Here is a 24,806-nt window from a genome sequence, read left to right on the forward strand (position 1 = left end):
TTGGTTTCATATATGATTTCATTTTACTATGTCTGGAGGTGAAAACACATGAAGATATGTACATGTATTAGGAAATGCGTTTTGGGTGAATGTACGTATATATTTAATATTTGAGGTGAATTTTATTTTGAAATACTAAAATACAAGATACAATGAACTTTTACAAATATATAAAAAGATACATGTAAAGGTTGTCTACAAAAGAATTATCTTGAATTGCCTTCCCTGTCTCCATATCTCTGATATAAAATGTAAACAAAAGTCAAGTTAGTACATTTATGATAAAATGCATGCATCCTTTTTCTTTCTTTCTTTCTTTCTTTCTTTCTTTCTTTCTTTCTTTCTTTCTTTCTTTCTTTCTTTCTTTCTTTCTTTCTTTCTTCCTTCCTTCCTTCCTTCCTTCCTTCCTTTCTTTCTTTCTTTCTTTCTTTCTTTCTTTCTTTCTGTGTTTGAAAGTTAAAGAACTGAAGTGAACTCTTTAGGTGTTGGCTAATTTTACATCCATTTTATTGCACGAAATTCTAATAAAGTAACTACTATATCATAGCTTAATCAATTGGAGGTGTTTTCCGTCATTTACTTTGACGCTTTGAACAGCTTAATATGCTTCTTCAAGCATTTTCTTATGCTTTTCCTCTTCAGCTACTATGGAGATTAAATTATTTACTTACCTTACCTACAATATCTAATTGTACCTACTCTTAAATCGGCGTTTACAATCATTTACTTCTCTTACATTGGTTCCGAATTACTATTTTACCATTAACAATGATGTTTGTACCACTTACTACAATACTTGCTTAGATTTCTTAATGGTTGTGTATTTTAATAAAAAGTCAATCTTGTTTCAATTCCCTTAAGTTTAATTGTAACGGCAATTTACTTTCTACTATCAACTACAACTAGACTGATATTACATTTTCGCAATATTATTCAATGCATGTTCTATCAATCGTTTGACCCTAAACCATTCACATACCTGCACTCAAGACGATTGGATCTGCACACCATGCTGTAGCCATGCCAATATGTCCACATTGAAATTTTCAGCAAGGGTTCGTAAAGGTAAAAAGTATCAACTATGTGCCCGAGAACCATTCCAGTTAAAGTACTTCCGCCCCTCATGAAACTATTCAATAATACATCATAGTATTTTACTGAAAAAAGAGACAATCTTATTCTATTCTTTTAAAAAATACATCAGTCGATCTTTCGATATGACAAGACCAATGCATGCGGTGTTAACGCTCATCTGTTAAGGACAACAACTATAAATTTAAAGGGGCAATTTCTAAAATTCTAACAACTGCACATTGACATAATGATATCTTTGAGGTTGAGGGGTTGTCTTTACCGGTTGAGACAACACAATTTTAGCCACTGTTTAATACTAAGTGATGGTAAGGGACGACTAAATGGGTTAGCATTATTGGAGTCTATGCTTATCTTAGCTTCAGCAGGTGAAATGGGTTTGACCCCTGGTCTTTCACTGGCTTTTTAAGTTTTAAGTGTGTATGTCGCAAGGTTAGCTAAAATCATTTTTCCTGATTCGAGGCCTAAATCATAAGACAGACTGTGTTGGTACGCCTTAAAACCAAACAAAACAAACAATTGTCATAATAAGGAAGTAATCCAAGTTTCAACAGTTAAGAAACTCCAATGAGGCCAAAATATAAAATTTGAATTCTTTACATAAATCACATGTGGCACTATAAACTGAAACAATATGTAAAGGTTAATAAACTAATAGACTAGGAATTAAATTTAAAAGTTGAAGCGGTGCTTTAAGTCTGATTTAAGCTAAAAGCGTTAAACGTTTTTTCATTTTTGGGCCATTTTGCACATGAAAATGAATATTTTGAAAAAACGCAGCGAGCGAATGATGCACGAGTTGAATAAAATTATATTATGCGAGCCTCTGGCGAGCATAATATTATTTTATTCAACGAGTGCAATAAAGTCAGTAATGAACTTACACGAATTTAATATTCTATTTATCACATACCCAAAATAAATACCGTTTAAAGTGAAATAAGAGTCATTTTTCATTGACGCGCCTATAGTATAACGCTAACATTTAGCGCGTCTTTACACTATGTTTGTATAACGCTAATGACGTCACGTCAAAATATATGCACGGCCGTGCAATACCATATTTACGGAGTCGCAAAATCGGCACGGGTGTGTGATAAATATTTGTTCGTAATCCTACATAAAATGGTATAAAACGACCAATTATGCCAGTCGTGCCAATATACAAATGTACCTCTGAGAAATCCCTTTAAATTGTTCATAATGTCCGTTACGACTATGCAAAATATAACAAAAACTTCATTGTCCTAAAATCGATATGAATACCGATTGATTGATAAAAGACATGTCTGTCTCAAGATCAAAGGCGACTCAAATATGTACTTACTTTTGAATATCGGCCTCTTTGGGCCAATGTCTTCCATTCTGTTTTTAGAAACTGGATCTAATAATGCAAAGTGATATAATGTCATGAGTGTCGTAGGAAAGAGTTTAAACAATTATAAAGTGCATTGTAGTTATTTTCGATAAAGTATACGTGCCTATTTACTATCAAATCAGAGAAATAAATGAAAAATGATGTGTTCAGTTATTTAAATATTTCAGCAAGAAAAATGGATCGCTTTTGAAGACAATCCACAAATAGAGCATATAATGCAAATTTCCCAATTTTAGAGGCAATCTTGGACGCCATCTTGGATTTTGGAGTTTCCCGGGATGGAACTTTTTATGAATAGAATGACCAGATTCAGTGAAATATTGATTGATCAATTTTGAACCGACACGTCACACAAATATACCAAATGTCGATTTATTCTTTCTCTTATTAATTATTATATCAGAGGAAAACAATCGTCATTGTGTGATACAGATCTAATCTTTGATAGTATTTAGATAAAATGTTTCTTGGTTGAGGCAAACTTACTTGACACACGTGCGTACTGCAAGAGTAAGAATATGATAGCTGAAATTAGAAAAAGTTATGTCAATGAATTTCACAAAAGCATAAAGATTTTGTCATGTGGCTCATACTCTAGTACTGTGCTTGTGAGTCAGATGTCAAACATTTTGTAGTACTTGGCCTTATCATCAAGAATATATGGTCGACCAAGCTTTCTTAAAACAGCACGCATCAGATTCAAGCAAATTTTCATTAAAAATGTATGTAATAGTAAGATATTCTGAACTGAACACAGAGAGTAATTTGCACATTACAAAAAACACTTATAATTCTCGTAAATTACCAAAAAGAGGTCCAAATATGTAAAGATTGTCCATACTATTAAGTAACGCAGTAGATATATGGTGTTGAATAATTGAATACTGCTAAATCAGTAAATAATCGTACATAACATGTAAATCATTACTTGAATATTTGGTCTTTTAACTTTTCTTCCAATCTTAATACTCTTTTCTCAACTTTCAGTGTCTTGAAATATTTTGTCTCATCTAAAGGCATGCAGCTATAAATCGCAATAGGGATGGAACATATTTAATCGAGCTCGTCATTTCAATGCTCAAATAGTGAGGTCACAGTAATATATCAAATAGTTCAGACTATATACCGGACTTACGCTATAAATTAATAATATCGTTTCGTTAGCAACACAATTAGATGTGTGAAGTTGGCGGCCTGGCGGCCTGGCGGCCTGGCGGCGTGAAGTTGGCGGCCTGGCGGCCTGGCGGCCTAGCGGCGTGAAGTTGGCGGTCCAGCGGCCTGGCGGCCTAGCGGCGTGAAGTTGGCGGCCCAGCGGCCTGGCGACCTGGCGGCGTGAAGTTGGCGGCCTAGCGGCCTTGCGGCCTGACGGCCAAAAATTTTAATGTTCTAGAAATGTTTTTTTAACAATAAAACGGCATTTAATGAAGTTTTAAAGATAATTATTGTCATTTAAACGATATATCTAAAGAAAAAATCACTTTCAGAGATTTTTTTAATTTTGTCATTTTTGTGAAGTTGGCGGCCCAGCGGCCTGGCGGCCTAGCAGCCAAAAATTTTAATGTTGTAAAAATGTTTTTTTAACAATAAAACGGCATTTAATGAAGTTTTAAAGATAATTATTGTTATTTAAACGATATATCTAAAGAAAAAATCACTTTCAGAGATTTTTTTGATTTTGTCATTTTTGTGAAGTTGGCTGCCCAGCGGCCTGGCGGCCTAGCAGCCAAAAAATTTAATGTTGTAAAAATGTTTTTTTTAACAATAAAACGGCATTTAATGAAGTTTTAAAAATAATTATTGTTATTTAAACGATATATCTAAAGAAAAAATCACTTTCAGAGATTTTTTTAAGTTTGTCATTTTTGTGAAGTTGGCGGCCCAGCGGCCTGGCGGCCTAGCAGCCAAAAATTTTAATGTTGTAAAAATGTTTTTTTAACAATAAAACGGCATTTAATGAAGTTTTAAAGATAATTATTGTTATTTAAACGATATATCTAAAGAAAAATCACTTTCAGAGATTTTTTTTATTTTGTCATTTTTGTGAAGTTGGCGGCCCAGCGGCCTGGCGGCCTAGCAGCCAAAAATTTTAATGTTGTAAAAATGTTTTTTTAACAATAAAACGGCATTTAATGAAGTTTTAAAGATAATTATTTTATTTTATTTTTGCCACTGGGAATGTTCGGTACCATTGCCCAATTGGAGCCTCTGTAAAAAAATTTTCATTGTTATACTCGTATAACAGACCTGTGCGCAAAAAAAAATCAACTGTTATATATCATTCGAGATTTTTTCCTATCTGAAGCAATGAAAAAATTGTACTGTTATATATCAATACAGTTTTCAAATGCTCATTGATAATGGGTAAGTAAGAACAAATGAAAAGTTCCAAACCATGCGATAACATCTTTAATGACCCAGTGACATCTGACCAATTTAAAAGCAGCCGATAAATATCATTTTATAGCAGATTTTATGGAAACCCATGGCTGTCTGATATTGTTCTTTTTTAATTTATGTAACCATTTGGATAATATATGAGTTCACTTCGACTATATATGAATTGAAAACACCTTCTTATTTAACCGGAATCCATTATATTAATCCACAGTAACAATATATGAAACCATACTGTCAGTGTATGAAACCGAGTTAGCAATATATAAGTTGTTTTTCTCAATATATGATTCCAATTCTTCAATATATGTTACCAAAGTAGCCATGTATGGAACCAGATGTCCTGATATGAAACCGAATTATCAATATGTTACTTCATTTTTACAAAATATGAAACCATTTTATCAATGTATGGAACCAAAGTAGCAATATATGAGTTGGTTATACAAATTATTCAATATATGGAACCAAAGTAGCAATGTATGAAACCAGGTGTCCTTCTATGAAACCAAATTATCAATATAGTAAATCATTTTTACAATATATGAAACCATTTTATCAATGTATGGAACCAAAGTAGCAATATATGAGTTGGTTATTACAATATATGATTCCAATAATTCAATATGTGGAACCAAAGTAACAACGTATGGAACAAGGTGTTCTTATATGAAACCAAATTATCAATATATTTATTCATTTTTACAATATATGAAACCATTTTATCAATGTATGGAACCAAAGTATCAATGTATGAGTTGGTTATTACAATATATGATACAAATTATTCAATATATGGAACAAAAGTAACAATATATGGAACGAGGTGTCCTTATATGAAACCGAATTATCAATATATTAATTCATTTTTACAATATATGAAACCATTTTATCAATGTATGGAGCCAAAGTATCAATATATAAGTTGATTGTCACATTATATGATACCAGATATTCAATATGCCCTTATATGAGACCGAATTATCATTATATTAAGTCTTTTTTACAACATATGGAACCATTTTATTAATGTATCGAACCAAAGTAGCAGCTAGTATATAAGTTGATGTTACATTCTATGATAGCAATTGTCATTATATGGAACCAAAATAGCCTATTTTCAAGTCAACAAGTCAAAGACCGAGGTCACTGGGTTACAATGCATAAACTTTTTCATGAAATCAATTATTATTTGACAAGTGATTTTTTAACTTTGTCAGTAGATTAAGCTTGATGTGTCCTTCTGGCACTGCCTATTTTTGATCAAAGGTAAAGGTCGAGATGAACTTATTTTTTAAACATGTTTTTGTTAATGGTCAGTACGACTCAATAGCTTAAATTATGACATACAACTCCTAAATATATAACGATAAGTTTTGCCTGCCCAGCCCATTTTAAGTGAATGTGACGTTAACTTCAAATATTTTTTCCTTATAGTATGCAGTCAGTATGCAGTAAGTGAAGCACGATGTTCTTTAAACAAGGACTGTAAATACCGGTGCAAGGATAGAATACAGCCTGTAAAAAAGTCCCGTCAATATAATGACATTTTGGTTCAATTATATTGCTACTTTGGTATCATATATTGAAGAACTGGTATCATATAATGTGAAAATCAAATTTTATATTGCTACTTCGGTTACATATATTGATAAACTGGTTTCATATATTGTAAAATTGATTTAATATATTGATAATTCGGTTTCATATAATAGCATCTGGTTCCATACATGACTTACTTGGATCCATATATTGAAGATCTGGTATCATATAAAATTACTACTTAAATGGTAAACGATTTATGTTGAAATATTCATAAAAGATGTACAGTATTTGTATGATACATGTATTACTAGTAATATCGACTTATAACAAATAAACCGGTTATATTATATGAAACTACCGAATTCCATCATTGATGCCTCAATGTTGTTGTTTTTTTGGACACGGCTTGATATGCACTTGTGTACAGTTAGACGTCATCATAAATGTAAAAATATAATGAAGTTAAGTATGTTATATATTGATCCATATATTCAAGATATAAATATTTCGTAATCGTAGTGCGTTTAAAATAGATTGATTTTTAAATTGCTAAATTTAATTAATTAATTAATCACTTGACATGTAGCAGTTTCCTTTAAAACGAGGGGAACAAGAAACAAATAACAAAAAAATAGAAAAAGAAATTGGGAAGAACAAAGTATTTTCAAACGATCATACAAAAGACAGACAAAAGAAAAAGAAAAAAAAAATAACATCATCACTATGTCATGTATGAGCGTCGGTTTCGAACCTGTGAGTGCATTTCATAAGAGGTTACAGTGACCCTGATTTACCAATTTAACCACTACGATGGTACAGATTTTTATTAGAAATTATACTATAATAGTCGTTGACACTTTCAATCTCCGATGATATGCAGACTTACCCTTTAATGGACTTTCCCAAGTACCGTTAGAACCAAATTATCATCTCGGGATAATAGGTAAAACAGCTTTTTTGAAGAAGAGAATATAATACAAGATAAGAAGTACCATTTAAAACAACTTTATGGCAAATTTGGTAAAGTTGTTGGTAAACGATACGACTTAAAATTTTACCACGAGTTCGAGCCTAAGAAATTGTCTAACATTTTTCTTTCCTTATTTTATCAATTTTATGATATATGCAAATGAATTGGGATATCAAGGTAGTTTTGTTACAATATCTAATAATTTTAATATACAGATTATAATATTTTTTTCTTGTATACATTGAAAACAAAAGAAAAAGTGAAATGAGAAGTAAATAAAAAAAATAACACAACACAATAAAAATATTCTTCATACAGAAATAATTTTTGCGAATCGAACATGCCTTGCATTGATATTCAAATAAAAATTTAACTGACAGTCTTACCTACTGCGTTAAGTTGACAGTTGGCAAATCAGTAGTTTTTTATTTGTTTGGGTCGTCAGACCAAACAAATAATGGTAGCGAAATTTCAGAGTCTAATGTTGCTAATTGCAAATGCCGAAAGTAGTCCAATTTTTTGGAGCGGTTACTTCCCTTTGGTATGTACACTAAAGCCGAAAAATTCAGGGGAGATCACTGCGTAAAGATGGTCAAAGACAGGCGCATCAATTTTCAAGCAAAGTAATTCCCGAATGGTCAAAGATTTCTAATATTGTTTTATTGTATTTTTTGATCGAAAATAACTAAATACAAAGCGGACATTCAATCTCTGACACAGAAGTTTACTACAAACCTAACAACAAGTAGTTCTCAAAACAGCTAAAAACTAGCGATTTAAAAGAAAGAAATATTTTATTTTGTTACAAGTATCCAACAAATTACAACGCATTTAAAGTTAAACAATAGCGTTGGCTTAAAGAATTGTCAATAAATGCACAATCACAAATTACGCGTATGAATATGATTTTATCAATGAAAATACTATTTTTAGCCATGTTGATTACCGAATACTACACAAACCGAGTAGTGGAATATATAGATTCTACATGCCGGACCGTTTGGGCGAGAGGATTTTTGCTAAAATATCTACTTCAATTATAAACAACAGGTTTAGCCTAAACAAAATACCTCGAAATTAATACGGATTACAAACCCGAACTGCAATGAAAGTTCCAAATTTAGAATGATTTGATATTATTCAGACACTTTGAGTATAACTTTTCCGTGGTACAAGGGTAACGCGCTCGCCTCGTGAGTGAGAGGTCTCGAGTTCGTTTCCCAGTCGAGAAAACTTTTTTTTTTTGTTAAATTCTTTTTTTTATGTGTTTTTGTTAAGGAAGTAGCCATGATATACAAAGATAAAGTGTGGCTGTCGTAAAAAAAGGACATAAATGATTTTTTGATGCAACTCTAGTTTTGCAGAATTACGGATGTATCAAACTCTGGTGCCTTACAAAAGGAATTATAATACATCAAAATAAACTTATACAGGAAAATGCATACAGATATACAGTACGATTGCAAAGATCAGAAAATACCACAGAACTTGCAGCCGTTTGATTCTTTATAAATATACATGCTTATAGTAAGCTCCAGGATTATTTACATCTCTGTGTTAAACAACAGTTAAAGTCGTTACAAGCCCTAATTTAGAATAATATGGTTTTCTTCAGGCCGTTCACATATAAATTCACCGTGGCTGAAGGGTTTTCGGGCTCGCTTAGGAAGCGAGAGGTCTGGAGTTCAAATCCCAGTAAAGGTTACTCATTTTTTTAAAATTGTTAAAGTCAAATAAACATTGGATTGAATATCAGTGTTGCAATTAGTCTAATAGCCAATTTACTACAATTAAAACGCTGGAAAGCATTGGTGGCACTAAACATATAATCTAACAACCTGCACCTTTCTTACATTCTGAGACCCAAACAAATTCAGCGCCTTCTGTGCTTTGATTTATTTACATAGTTGAAAGATGATAAATACAATATGATATCTGTTTTACACCGTTATAGTAGACTTGACCATTATGTTACTAATTAATTATAATTAAAAAATGTTGTTTGAAAATTTTCGTAATATTTGCTGGAAATCACTGACCAGCGAATTGTGTAGCTCATCTACACAAACGTTATCACAGATAGATATCTGACTTTTACTAAATTTGCCATATTTTCAGAATATTTGTTGCCATAGCAACCAGAATTTTCAACATAGGAAGAAAAGAAAAAGACGTGCATAATCTCCATACTGCCATCCATCCATATATCAAGTTTCATAAAAATATTTTCAGTACTTTTTGCGTTATCGCGGGATCCATTTTTGTGGACGGTACAACCGGTTTCAAACATATTAGAACAGAAAAGGCCCTATATCGGAAATGATATATGGGGTTTATTTAAGAAATAAAAAATGGCCTTTCGGGGAAAATGCAAGCTTACGGACTGGTTGGTCTGGCCCAAAGCGCAACTGAGGTCCATATACCTTCCGAAGTCTGAACAACTAGTCGCTAAACTTGCATTTTCCACGAAAGGCCATGTTTTATTTTGTTCTATTATACAGAATCTAAATCCTTTCATCCCCTTGTTTTTGTGCTGTCATTTTTTACTATTATTTGCTTTCAAATAATAATTTTACTTGTTCAGTGTGCGAAATATCTCAAACCCTAAACGGATTTTGTGTATGCTCTTCTTTTAATATTCCGATTACCGATGATTTAGGAGTTGTGATTCCATTTTTTTTAATGAAATTTAATAATTAATTTAATGTTACTAGGCAAAAATAACCCGGACTTTAAGAATTTCAGAAACAGTATAAATAAAAATTTTAAACTAAATTAAAGAAAAATCATGACTTTTGATCAACATGTAGTACATTTATGTCTCAGATAAAGAGACAAATCGCCTATCCATTTTGACAGTTATCGTCTGTTTGTGTCGTCGTGAAATTCGCACGTCGTGAAAGCTACGTTTAACCTGCGGTCTGGAGACCGCAGGGTATTGGTACGCGTTTAACTTTTGAGGCATGGAGGAGCACGTGACCTGTTTTCGGTACATGGAGGAGCACGGGATATGTAAACCTTACATGATTGGTTAATTGAACTTTCGAAAACCTGGCTAAAATACCGTTTGCCGGTTCGTGACGGATTTACCTCTGGGGAATTAGGCAGAATTACATCTAATTAGAACAAAATAACTGTTACGTGATATTTGTAATTTTGTTTAAATATTTTACCGTTTAAGGTTGAAAAACTTAAATAATGTGTTTGAAAATTATCAATGTTTCTTTAATATAAACAATTTATTGTCTGTAAAATTTGAGATACATACTAATTGAAATATTCGATCGTAGTGGCATATGCCATAATAAATAGAGATATTTTCTGCGTAAACTTGTGTGTTTACTTATTTTTTTGTTCGGAATTATTCATAAAATGGTAGGCCTATTGAATCATTTTCTTAAAAAGAAGATAATTGTTTTATGTTCGACCTTCTCCGGTCATCAACGGTCACCAGTTTCCAATGACCTTCTTCTATATTGATCGACTATATGTTGTCCCCCAAACAATGTTGAAAATAGTTAAATGAAATATCTTATATCATTTAAAATGTTCCCCGCAGGAAACCATTTTACTTGTAAGAATTATGGACCGCCCCCGGTCTGTATGCGGTTTTGGACCGGATGACGTCATATTGAATATAGAAGACCGTATGCAAATGAGGTATAATATAATTTATTATCTCTCAATAATAGACTCCAAAGAAAATAGAGACTGCAAGTGTCAACTATATATATTTGCTTTGGAATATTGCTCTTGAGGGATCTCCACGATGTCCCATTACAGCCATCACGACACACATATAACGCGAAACAGCGTTAAAACGAATTTATGATGGTTAAAAGTCGAACAAATAAAGAAGAAAAAAAAGATAAAAAAAAAAACAACAACAAAAACAAATGAAACCACGATGTTGAAAACTCTGCATACTACGTATCATCGTCATCGTACTTTCGACCTCTCGCCATAGTAGTTACGTTGTTTCGTGACCTGGTAGCCTTTGTTCATTTAGTGTTTAGTTTCTTGCTCAAGAAATAACGGCTTGCCCCTGTCTTGGTTTGTGCCCACACGGTGAGCGATACATAGTTGACTATTTCGACGCGCTAACCACTCGCCATAACAATACTTTATTTATTATATACATGCATAATTTAGTATTATAAGATAATGATATGGTTATAAAGATATTTATTTCGTGTACAAGTTATGTTTTTATTTTTACTTTCAAAAGATTTTAAAGAATAATATGACCGTTATAAAATAAGATTCTATTCCAAATATTGGCACCATTGTAACAAAATGTATTTTTTTACCATAATTTATGCGGTGTTCAGGTATAACAATTATGCGATGCAGATGGAAAATGGGAGCAAAACCTTACAAAGCAAAGGTACTGTACATTTATTCTGGAATATCCATATATACAACACCATAAGAATGAAATGTTAAAGTACAGCAATAACAAAACGATATATTGACAAACATTGTGATTTATGATAATAATGTAAACAACTACATACTTTTACAAGCAACATACAACATATACAAATGTTAAAACAAATCAATGTTTAAAATGACAAGTTAACGTTTTGAACTTAAACAAAAAATAGCGTTAAAATGACAACAATGGAAACATTCAATACATTTTTCACCCGAATAACTTGTGCTAGCAATCAGAATCCCAACCATTCAACTTTTCAGTTTCATCCAATAACAAGGAGGTAATCATTTAGGGTATGACCATAGCCCCATCTGTAATCATGAGTTATTGTTAATAAATGTGTAAGCAAAAGTTATTTTTGTAAAGTCAGTAAAGGATGACTTATACTCATGGATTGATAACGGGGATAATAAATTGGATGGGACCAGAAAAAATGTTTTAAAACTTCATAAAGGACAATTCATATTTGTTACAGAAATTGTACACCATATATTAGCTTGCGATCCAGTCTGTCACTCTTATGTCCTGGTCGGCTGATCGATATTATCAAAAACACGAACAAGTATGAAATAACGCGTATGTGTTTTATTGTTAAAAAATCATTCTTGGCCGCCAGGCCGCCGGGCCGCTGGGCCGCCAACTTCACAAAAATGACAAAATAAAAAAATTCTCTGAAAGTGATTTTTGCTTTCGAATTATCCTTTAAATAACAATAATTATATTTAAAACTTCATTAAATGCCGTTTTATTGTTAAAAAAACATTTTACAACATTAAAATTTTTGGCTGCTATGCCGCCAGGCCGCTAGGCCGCCAACTTCACAAAAATGACAAAATTAAAAAAATCTCTGAAAGTGATTTTTTCTTTAGATATATCGTTTAAATAACAATAATTATCTTTAAAACTTCATTAAATGCCGTTTTTATTGTTAAAAAAAAAACATTTTTTTTACAACAATTAAAATTTTTGGCTGCTGGGCCGCCAGGCCGCTGGGCAGCCAACTTCACAAAAATGACAAAATTAAAAAAATCTCTGAAAGTGATTTTTTCTTTAGATATATCGTTTAAATAACAATAATTATCTTTAAAACTTCATTAAATGCCGTTTTATTGTTAAAAAAACATTTTTACAACATTAAAATTTTTGGCTGCTAGGCCGCCAGGCGCGCTAGGCCGCCAACTTCACAAAAAATGACAAAATTGAAAAAATCTCTGAAAGTGATTTTTTCTTTAGATATATCGTTTAAATAACAATAATTATCTTTAAAACTTCATTAAATGCCGTTTTATTGTTAAAAAAACATTTCTAGAACATTAAAATTTTTGGCCGCCAGGCCTCAAGGCCTCTAGGCCGCCAACTTCACGCCGCTAGGCCGCCAGGCCGCTGGGCCGCCAACTTCACGCCGCTACGCCGCCAGGCCGCTAGGCCGCCAACTTCACGCCGCCAGGCCGTTAGGCCGCCAACTTCACGCCGCCAGGCCGCCAGGCCGCCAGGCCGCCAACTTCACACGTCATGTGGCGACAAAACCGGTAAGATAATGTTGGCTAACATTGAGTGTTAAAAGCTTAAAAAGCATTACCGGGGGTCAAAACAACCACACCTGCTGGAGCTAAGAGATGCATAGACTCCAACTGTTATTCGAACCCATATAGTCGGCTCTTATGATCACTCAGGGATAGACGGTGGCTGTAATTCTTATGTCTCAAACCTTAAAGGGAACCGCTCAGCCACAAGTGGCGTTATTCGAAGTAAGTATCTTCACCACATGGCTACCGAAGCCCTAAACATTTTACGTTTGATATCATTTTTAAACAGAAATAACTCGTACACTCTATAAATTATGAACGAACGAACAAACAAACAAATAATACATAAATAAATAAGACATAAATAAATAAGTACATAAAAACCTGTGCAGTGTCCATTTATATCTATAGTCTGTCCCACCAAATTTGAATATTCCATTTTTTATTAAATATAATAGTAAAATCATTAAAATTTATGTCATGTTAACCCTGAAATCAATATCTCTAGGCATGTTTTTCATTTTTTCCATAAAGTCAGTAATATGGTCAAAATGTTAAAATTATATTTTTCCCCGTTGACTTACGTTGTAACCTGACGTGAGGTCCATTTCAAAATGGCGGCGCCCATACTAGACGTCATTTAGGGTTCGTCTCACAATTAGCGTGAAATGTACTCGGTAATTATAAAAAATTGATTATTCTTATTTACTTACTGATCAATAGCTAACTGTTATCATTAAAATGAAAAATGAGAACAAAGTTGGTGTAAAAAGGCAATTTTACTAGCTAACCATTATTTAAAATAATCAATTTAAAATCGTTTGAAGTGAAATGTCAGTAACCGCTTTATAAAATTATAACATACAAAGATTTATATAATTATATTATAACCATGATGATATACTGTCGTATTTTATATTCTTTTTTAGAGAAAAAGGGCAATATTATGAAGTGATTTTTCAATTGAAAACCGCAACGCGTCGTAAGGGAACGGGAACACTAGCTAGAAGACTAAAAAAATGGTTCTTCGCTAATGTTTAATTTTCATAATTCTGTAGTTGTCTGAATTCTGTCCATTAGAATGTACCACGTCTATTTAAAAATAATTAAATTAACCAGGTCCGATGGGATACACAAATATGTTACCTTTCTTATTTTGGGTGCGATGTTCGTGCACTAAAACGTTTCGTAGGTTATAACTTTCACAACAAAAACCTGACGTTAGAAATCGCCAACAAATATTACATTATCATGCAAATCTGACAAAAAATATATAGAAAGGGGAACTGATTTACTATATGTGCAGTATTGGTTTGCACAGTGTCTACTTTAACTAGCTCATTCGCTAATTAATGAGAGAACACAGACTCGCGTGTGCCTGCGAGGAAAAATGTAAATTATAAGAATATAAATTGAGCAACCAAACGTAGGCCTATTCACTTTAAGCTCGTAAATACAGATTAATTTTCCGTCTCATAATTTAACAAAATGTCCAGAAATACCGGCAGTGATTTGATATTATTAAGAATAAGATTGGATTGGAGCGTTCAATAAGGGACAATAAGTTGTTGTTGTTTTTTTGTAGACTCAAAGTGTTACATACTATGTTAATATGAAGGGGAGATCGAGTCAAAGAGAAACACAGAGTGTTGTCCTCAATAATTTTAGCCTTCTTAAAATTTGAAAAATATAAAAGACATGTATAGCAATAAATTGTGAATTAACCTTGTCATTAAGACAGACATTCATGTTTTTTACTGTTGCCATTTTATTTCAGTTGAAAGTTTTACAGAAAGTGTTATTCATGCAGTTGTTATGTTTTTACTATCAACATATATATGGCTGATATCTTTAGATTTATAGGTATATAATTTTATTATACTTATTTTTATACTTATAAATGAAACATTGAGAAATATTGATGAAATAAAATGCATATTTTCATCTTCGTATTTTCACTGTAAAATATTATTTTCCGTATTTTCTGTGGTGTTTTGCCTAACAGTTAATAAACAAAATTAGAGGAGACTTAAAATTAAACTTTTTTTGTTTTATTGTAAGTATGAACATGTTCATGCTACCGGCACTCACGAAATATTTATTTTCATACAACCCGATGAAAATATATCCTGTATTTATAAAAAGAAAATTAAGTATCCTCTTTATATTTTACCTCAATGTGACTAAAGCAGTCTGACAACTAATGCTTTTAAAGTATAGCAAGGTTTTATGTATTTCATTTTACTAGCAATTAATGAGTTTGTTTTAGAACATTTATTGGAGAAAATATAAAGCATAACTTTTTATTAGATTTATTTATGATATAATACCTGTATATATAAGCACGGAATATAAATCCGTGATATAAGTACGGAAAAAATTAACAGCATTTCATACTTGCACATTGAATTATTTGGAGAAAATAGGCCCTTTTGGCCATTTTCTAAAAGAAAACTCCAGTTATTACGAACTTAGTGCTTTATTTATAAATAATATGTTTAAAAAAAGTTCATTCACCGATCATTTAACCCAAACTTGTGCTTATTGTTTCTTACAGCGGTTACTGTTATAAAAACTATCGTACATTACTGTTTTAATTTACAATCTTTGTACTCTTTTTATTTAAAAAGAATTGTGTATTTCAAAGTGCCCTTTGAAGTACATTTAATATACACAATGAATTGTACTAGAGGTGCACATGTAGTGTACTAGAGGTGCACATTGAAGTAAACTAGAAATACACATGTAGTGCACACCAAGTACACATTAATGTGAACTCATCTGTACGATATGCACATGGAAGTGAATCTCTTATTGACTTCAAAACTTTCACATTTATGATGAATCAGCGAGACAATAAATAATTAAACTATTCTCTTGGCGGATGATTTTGCAATTTCAACGACATTTAAAATAGACTGGTAAAAAGCATAAAACACACCTAGTGCAAAATAAAAAAAAATCCTGACCAACAAAGTATATTCTCAGCTGAAATATTTACAACACAAATTTACATATACCTACATTTAAGTAGAAGACCCTTTTGTCTTCGAGCATTAAAACAGGCTTTGGCTATAAAATTAGTCATACAACGGTTTACAAAAAGTATATATTTTCTCATCATCATCATCATCATCATCATCATCATCATCATCATCATCATCATCATCATCATCTTAAGTTCAACCGTGAATCATGCATATTTAGCAATCAAGTGTATTCTCATAACCAAATTAATTCCGAACAATTATTGAATTCCAGCTTATTTTTGGATGTGTTCTTATATTTTGTATGTTTTGTCTTCTACGCATTTTCGTGTTGCCGTCCTTATCGTAATATCATCTATATATGATAACCGTCAAACAAGCACATAACACATAATATTTCTACCTTGACACAATTACATATTATACATCCATTTTTGTATCACTCGTGAGTAATGCTGCATAATGCTTTTAACAATTTTCGCCCTTTCTGTAAAAATCATTTAAGAAAAAAAATCAATTTAATAAAAAGGTGCAGTAAAACACGTCAGACTATAAAAATGGAATAACAAAAGCCAATAAATATTACACTAACATTTTCTGTTTTGCTATTTATTAAATTTATTATAAAATATAGATTTTTGGCAGTAAAGCAAAATAACGCAAAGTTATTTTTGTCAAATGTCTGAGCAATTCATCACCGAATAGAGTAAAACAGAATCCCTAAAGAAAGCCCAACACGACAATATTGAAAATGTTGCAGGCTCGGTTTGATTGAGCCTGTTCATGGACGGTACTGGAAAGTGCAAGTTACCGTCCACGCCCCCTAGCACCGGCTTAAGCAGAATTCAACATCAAACACGAAAATGGTGAAATTTTGAATTTAGATACATCCGCAGATGTGTTCATACGACGGTTTAAATGGAACCTTCAATGTGACACAGTAGTGCCATTCCATGAAAAGCGGCGTATGGTCCCCAAGTAAAAGAATGTTATTGCCCTAAACCTTCCTATCAGCTAAAATCTCTTGCATCAAACGATCAAATAGTCTTTTGGTATGACTACACTGGGTATTGACAAGTCGTTATATTCCTGTATATTTGAAAAGGATTTATAGCCAAGTTCTTTATATACGTCCTTGCATATTTCCTCCATTTTCTCAACAATTTCCCATTTTAAAGTTTTTCTCCACCAAAATGCTGTATTTCTGTCTCGCTCCGTTTCACCTGATGCTGCGTTCTTAAAAGCCGAAAGTTTCATGATATTTGGGTAATATTTCTCATTTGTGTTCATACCTAAATAGTTATATAATATTTTAGACTTATTTAAAATATCAACGCTAAAATCTTCGTAATAAATAAATCTGAATCTATCTGTGAATAATTTTTGCACTTTTTGACCTTCGCGAAAATCGTAAAGCATTTTATTGCACAATGATTTAGCGTTTTCTATTATCATTTTGTCCGTTTTTGAAGGGTACCAATCGGTCTGAATTCTAGAATTTATAATAGCACGTGGATCTCTGAAGAGATGAATAACCTTGAGATTGTCACGTGACTGCAGAACAGGCGACAATAGGTCTGTTGTAAGTCGTAATACTTTTGTGACTTTATGTGTAGAATCTTTACACATTCTCGGTATATGTCGTTGAAAACATGTCTGGTAATTGACCTTATGATTCATACACTCTCTTGTTGTATTCCAGCTTGGACCTGTTCAATTCAAAATACAAAATGAAAGTTTTTGTAAGCTTAACTTGACTTCATACACTCTCTTGTTGTATTCCAGCTTTGACCTGTTCAATTCAAAATACAAAATGAAAGTTTTTGTAAGCTTAACTTGACTAATGTACAAAAATCTATGTTTGCATAGCGTAATTTAGGATTTCAAAGGCCCATATTCAAGGCCCATAAAGGGATATTCAGGCAAAATAATGACAAAAATATTAAAATGATATTATGTACTCAAATCAGGCTAAAATGACGTTTCTTGCAGTTTCAGCATGAATTTCTGTTTGAATTTTATATATTTTAAGTTTGAAACGTAAATATATCTATATATTTTGAACAAATTTTGACGCCAATAGAATCACCGAATAGTTTTAAAACAAGTCAGGTGTCTTGAACAAACCCCTTAATCTACAACAACAGATATTTTGGATATTGTATGATTGAAACAAGTCTGTGTCATTCATTTGAAATCTTCTTTAACGCTTCCAGAGTTCACTTTTTCAAATATTGCGAAATCATAGCGCTCTAACCTGACCTAGGAAACCACCATTTTATTCTTTAAAAATGGAAAAAAAGTTTTTGTTTTTTATTGACTGTTTAAAAATATTCCCTTTTGATTGCATTTTAAAAAGTATAAAAAAATTTAAAAATTTTAAAATAAAAAAAAGAAAAATTTTTCCTGTGTCCCCCTAAATAATATTTATTCTTTTTTTTAAAAAATTTTTTAATTTTTTGTTTCTATAAAAAATAAATTTTTAAAAATTGTTTAATTTTTGTGTTATTTGCATTCATAAATCACCTCCTAATTTGGGTGTTTAAAAAGAAGGTTCAACCAAAGTCTGTTTATAATTGTTTTAATTTTGGGAAATTTGTAGGTTTTTCGCAAGTTTAAAATTTTTTAGCCAAACAAAGGGGAAAACCCGTTGGCCGCCTGAAAAGTGCTTGTTATCAATAGTTATTTACGTCAAAATAATGGAAAAATATCATGTTTGAGTCATAAGTAAAATTTTTAAAAAAAAAACTTTTTTTCCCCCTTCGAAAAAATGTAGTGTGGATAAAATCCCAGTTGCAAAAACAAGTTTTCATTTTCTTTAAAAGTCTTTATTTGAATCTTTGAAACTTTTTTTTTATAATTTTTTGAAATTTACATGTTTTATTTTTAAAATACCCGGGTTATTTTTTTTTTTATTCTGGGATGTTTTTAAATTCCAAAAATTTTTAAAATTTTTTCGTATTTAAAGTTTTTAAACTGCTTAAGCCGGGGCTAAAAAAACGTGGACGGTAACTTTTGCACCAACACAGGCAAGGAGGGCCCCCGTTTGGACAAACCCAAAAAAAGTTTGGGGCGGGTTTCATGAAAAAATCGATTTTTTTAAAAAGGGAAAAAAATTTGGGTTTTTCAAAAAAGAACCCTTAAAACAGTCACCCTTGGGGGTTTTAAAAACGCCTAAATTTCGGTAAAATGCACTTTTTCGTAGGGAATTTTTATCTGTTTATTAACTTAATATACAGTCTACTTTGAGACCTTTAAACAACGCCTAAATACGGTAAAATGCAACTTATGCTAGAAGAATTCTAATCTGTTTATTAACAGAAATGTTAAATAAATACAAGCTTCTTTATTTCTTTCCATTTACTCTATGTCCCCTTAGCACCGGATTGAGCAAGATGCATCATTTTTATATGAAAATGATGTTCTTTGGAAGTTAATAGTTAAACCCGTAAAATTGTTGTAACCCTTTAAAAAGTCTTTTAGCGGGTGGTTTAACAATAAGGTACAAATGGATATTCTAATAATACCAGGATTTATTACATGCTCCTGCTTTGAGATAAAAAATAATGTTATTGAAACACTCATTTATCCTAGGATGAAAAGAACCGTGGCTCAAAGAACATTTTTCTATGTGTCCAAAGTATGTTATTTCAAAAGGTATAATTTCATTTTACTATGTCTGGAGATGAAAATACACAAAGATATACATGTACATGTATTAACAAATGCGTTTTTGGGTGAATGTACGTTTATGTTTAATGATATTTGAGATGAATTTTATTTTGAACGATAATGTAATTACAAACTTTTCAAATATAAAAAAAGGATACCTGTAAAGGTTGTCTACAAAAGATTTGTCTTGAATTGCCTTCCCTGGCTCCACATGTCTGTAAATAAAAGCCGAGTTAGTACAATTTTAATAAAATGCACACTTTCTTTCTTTCTTTCTGTCTTTCTTTCTTTCGTGTTTGAAGTGTAAAGAACTGATTCAGACGAGAAATATTTAGGTGTTACCTAAAGGTGATAAACTTTGCATCCAATTTTTCCCCGCAAAGATCATATCAACTAGCTATTATATGATAGTTTTGTGATCAATCGGACTTTTTTAATGGTGTTTCTGTCATTTTCTTTTTTATCAGCTTAATATGACTTCTTTAAGCATTTTCTTATGCCTTTTCTCTTCACCTACTTTGCACGTTAAAATACTTATCTAACTTTTCCTATACACCGACTATATAGTATTTTACCTTCTCTTATAGTGGCGTTAAACATCATGAACTACACTTACCTTGGCGTTTGTTTATTATCCTATTCACTATGGCGTTTTAATCCTTTTTTGTGAATTTGACAATGGTGCTTTTACCCAGTACTACAATATTTGCCAAGATTTTTTCATGATGGGGTATTTTAATATCAGTACATCTTGTGCATTAAACCCTCCCTAAATAGTAAATATTTAGAAACACCATCACGTTCGGTAGAGTTTCAATTTCCTAAAGATTAATTATCAATGCAATCTACTTCCTATACAATCAATTACCACTGGACTAGTGAAAGATTATTTCATGATATGCTCTAACAATCGTTTGGACCCAACTCATTCACATACCTGCACTCTAGACGATCAGATCTGCACACCATGTTGCTACCATGCCAATATGTCCACCTTGAAATTTTCCACAAGGGTTCGTAAAGGTAAAATGTATCAGCTCTGTGCCCGAGAACCATTCCAGTTAAAGTACTTCCGCCCCTCATGTAACTATTCAATAATACATCATAGTATTTTACTGAAAAAGAAGAAAGAAATCTTATTCCATACTTTTTAAAGAGACATCGTCCGATCTTAACATATAACAAGCAAGAGCACCACTTGCGGTGTTAACGCTAATTTGTTAAGGACAACATCGAAATTTCCAATTGTGATAAAAAAGGGCTTTAGCTCTGAAAATTATAGCGTTCAGAATTTTTGACTGCACATTGTCACTATAATCTCTTTGTTGATGAGGGGTTTCACAAGTTGAGGCATGGGAATTGCAGCCACCTGACTAATGATAATAGTCGACTAAATGGGTTCAAATTATTGAAAAATATGCATCTTTTATATCCAGCAGGTGAAATGGTTTTGACCCTAGGTGTTGCTTTTAGTTTATAACACTCATGGTTATCCAAAATCATCTTTCCTGTTTCGGCCCCTTCTGTTCTTGTGCTATATCATAAGATTGGTTGTGTTTGTACCCGTAAAACCAAACAAAACAAACAATTGTCATAATAAGGTAATATTCCAAGTTTCAACATTTAAAAAACTCGGATAAGACCAAAAATTTGAATTCTGTACGTATTGTAGAGTAACTGTGGCAATTAAACCTCAAAAACTGTACAAACGTCTATAAAGTAATATACTGAGAGAATTAAAGTACTATATATTTTCAGTCTGATTTGAGCTAAAAGCGTTAAACGTTTTTCATTTTGGGGCCATTGTGAATATTTTGGAAAAACGCAGTGAGCGAATGGTATGAATATTTAAGTGAACATACATAAAATGGTATAAAAACGATAAAATATGCCAATCACGTAAACAAATGACTCCGGAGTCCCTTAAAAATTGTTCATTATGTCCGTTACGACTTTGCAATATATATATAAACAATCGTCATTGACCTTAAATGGAAGAAATCGTTATGAAAACCGATTTTATGATGTGATGAAACACGTGTCTGTCTCAAGGCATTCAAAGTTGACTAAGAAGAAAATGAACTTACTTTTGAATACTGGCCTCTTTTGGACAATGTCTTCCATTCTGTTTTTAGAAACTGAATCTGGTAATGCAAAGTGAAATAATGTCGTAAGAAAGAGTTTAAACAATTATAACTAGTTATTTGCGATAATGTTAACGAACCTTTTAGGCATCAACTTAGAAAAATAAATAAGAAAAATGATGTGTTCACTTATTTTAAACATTTTAGCATGAAAAAATGGATCGCTTTGAAGACATTCCACAAATAGAGCATTTAAAAATACAGATTTCATTTTAGACGCCATTTTGAACGCCATCTTTGATTTTTGGAGTTTCCCGGAAGGGAACTTTATAAATCTTTTTCAAAATTTACAAACTTTAATCTTTCAGAAAATGTAAGTTTACTGAAGCAAAGACTAGACTCTACTATATGTATAAAAGAAATGTTGATGTATGTTACCATCGTTTAGAGCCAGTGCAAAACTGATAAATCAATCCTGAACCGACACGTCACACAAATGAACCAAATGTCGCTTTTTTCTTTCTTTTATTAATTAAAATATCATTGTTAAAACCGTTATTGTGTGATACATATCCAATCTATAATAGTAAAAAGTAATGTCTCTTGATTTAAGGAAACTTACTTGACACACGTGCGTACTGCATGTGTAAGTATATAATAGCTGAAATTTAAAAAGAATATAATGTCAATGAATTTCTTAAAAGCATAAAGATTTTGTCATGTGGCTCATACTGTAGTACTGTGCTGGTGTGTCAGATTTCTAAACATGTTGTGGTACTTAGCCTTATTATCAATAGTATATGGTCGACCAAGCATTCTTAAAGCAGCGTGCCTTCAGATTCATGCAAACTTTCATTAAAAATTTTATATAAAAAAATATATGTAAAATGTTACAAAATAAATGTTACATATATGTTTATATTTTAAACAGAACATAGAAAAGAATTGACACTTATGATCTAGGTAGATAACAAAAAGAGGTTCAAATATGCAAAAAATAGTCATACTGCATTAGTAACGTAGTATATATTTGGTGATGAATAATTGAATACTGCTAAATCAGTAAACAATCGCCCATAAAATGATGTAAATCATTACTTTAATCTTTGACTTATAATCTTATTACACTTTTCTCAACTTTGAGTTTCTTGAAATATTTTGGCTCATCTGGAGGCATGTAGCTTAAAATTGCAACATGGATGTAAAATATTTAATCTAGCTCGGCGGTTTCAAAGTCTTACCAGAGTAATATATATGAAATATATCTGTCCATAAAGCGGACTTATGCTATAAATAATTAATATGCTCTTGCCAGTTGTGGGACATAACAACAATGACTTGTGATAATTACAAGGTAATAAGCTATTATTGATTTTCTTTTTATTGATATGAATACAATGAATATAATTATATAATAAGCAATAACTGGACAAAGATAAATAATACATTGTACTTTATGCCCATGACATAAGTTGAACTAGTTCCGTGTTATACAGAAAAGAAAGGGTATAACAAAACTTTAAATAACACACACAAAAAAAAAAAAAAAAAAAAAAAAAAAAAAAAAAAAAAAAACCATTAACTATTGACTTACATTCAAATATAGGGCAAGAATATCAAGAATCAAATTTCAATTAATTGTTGTTGTTGTTTTCCTTTTATGCGGGTGTTGAATTACATTGACACCTGAAAGTTTTTCAGGTAGAGGAATGTCTACGTAAATTATTTCAGGCACGAACAAGCACCTGAGTGGATTACCGTCGTTCCGTAAGCTGGTTGGATAGCTTTCTCACAAGACCCTGTCAAGATTCGAACGCACAGCTATGAGGGTTTAGTTATTCGAAGTTTGTTTTCTTGTGTCTGTATAAACGACGCACAAAAACATCTGGCGGTGAAACCAGAAAGATGACATTGGCTAACACTGAGTGTTAAAAACTTTAAAAAGCAATACTAGGGTTCAAAGCCACCTCACATGCTGGAGCTAAGAGATGCAGAAACTCCAGTAATTCGAACCCTTTAGTCGCCTCTCCAAGGATAAACGGTGGCTGTAGTTCTTATGTCACAGCCCTTATAGGCAACCACTCTCGCCCTCAACCACAAGTGCGGTTATTCGAAATAAAGTATCTTAAACATTTTAACGTTTGATATTTTAAAACAAAAATAACTCGTACGTTCAATAAATAAATGAACGAATTAAATAAACGAATTAACGGACAAACAAACAATAAATAAATCAGCAAATAAATAAATAAATAAATACAATAAAATGAATAAATAAATAAATAAATAAATACCTGTGCTCCAAGTGAATATCAACAGTGTCCATTTATATTTAGTAAAGTAATCCTTTATCTGTCGATAGCTGTCCATTATTGTGATGGTCTGTATAAGATGTTAAAAATACTCGTCACTGGACTGTTACTCTGAAATTAAGTAAAGTGATTATTTATCAATAAGGATGTCATTTGCAGCCGAAACCGCCATCCAGGCACCCACATACATCCGGATGTTCGGATTATTGTTTTATTCTTAGTTGACTGATACGTGTATTGCGTAACCATTTTTCGCGACCCTTTTCAAAGTAAATTACGTCATTTTTCTTCCTTTTAATTGAATGTAAATTAACAAATAGTTTTTTTTATAACTTATTTATTTCTTTTCTAAAGTATTTTATTGTACTCGAGTCCGATGAATTTGGTGCATACTCGTACGCTTTTAAA

General features: G+C 31.8%; 1 protein-coding gene across 1 annotated transcript; it reads right to left on the reverse strand.

Annotated features, from left to right (window-relative positions):
- Positions 1-979: 979 nt before the first annotated feature.
- On the reverse strand, positions 980-24,511 carry LOC132753286 (uncharacterized; the record flags this gene model as incomplete). The annotated part of the gene is made up of 4 exons (XM_060743740.1): positions 24,381-24,511; positions 22,709-22,747; positions 2,420-2,476; positions 980-1,157 (listed from the first exon to the last, which is right to left on the reverse strand). Coding segments are annotated over exons 1-4 (350 nt in total), but the record flags the coding sequence as incomplete, so codon positions are not given.
- Between the last annotated feature and the right edge of the window lie 295 nt (positions 24,512-24,806).

This window comes from Ruditapes philippinarum, unplaced genomic scaffold (assembly GCF_026571515.1).
Source record: "Ruditapes philippinarum isolate M1 unplaced genomic scaffold, ASM2657151v2 ctg12221_1_1_1_1, whole genome shotgun sequence".
Lineage (NCBI taxonomy): Eukaryota > Metazoa > Mollusca > Bivalvia > Venerida > Veneridae > Ruditapes > Ruditapes philippinarum.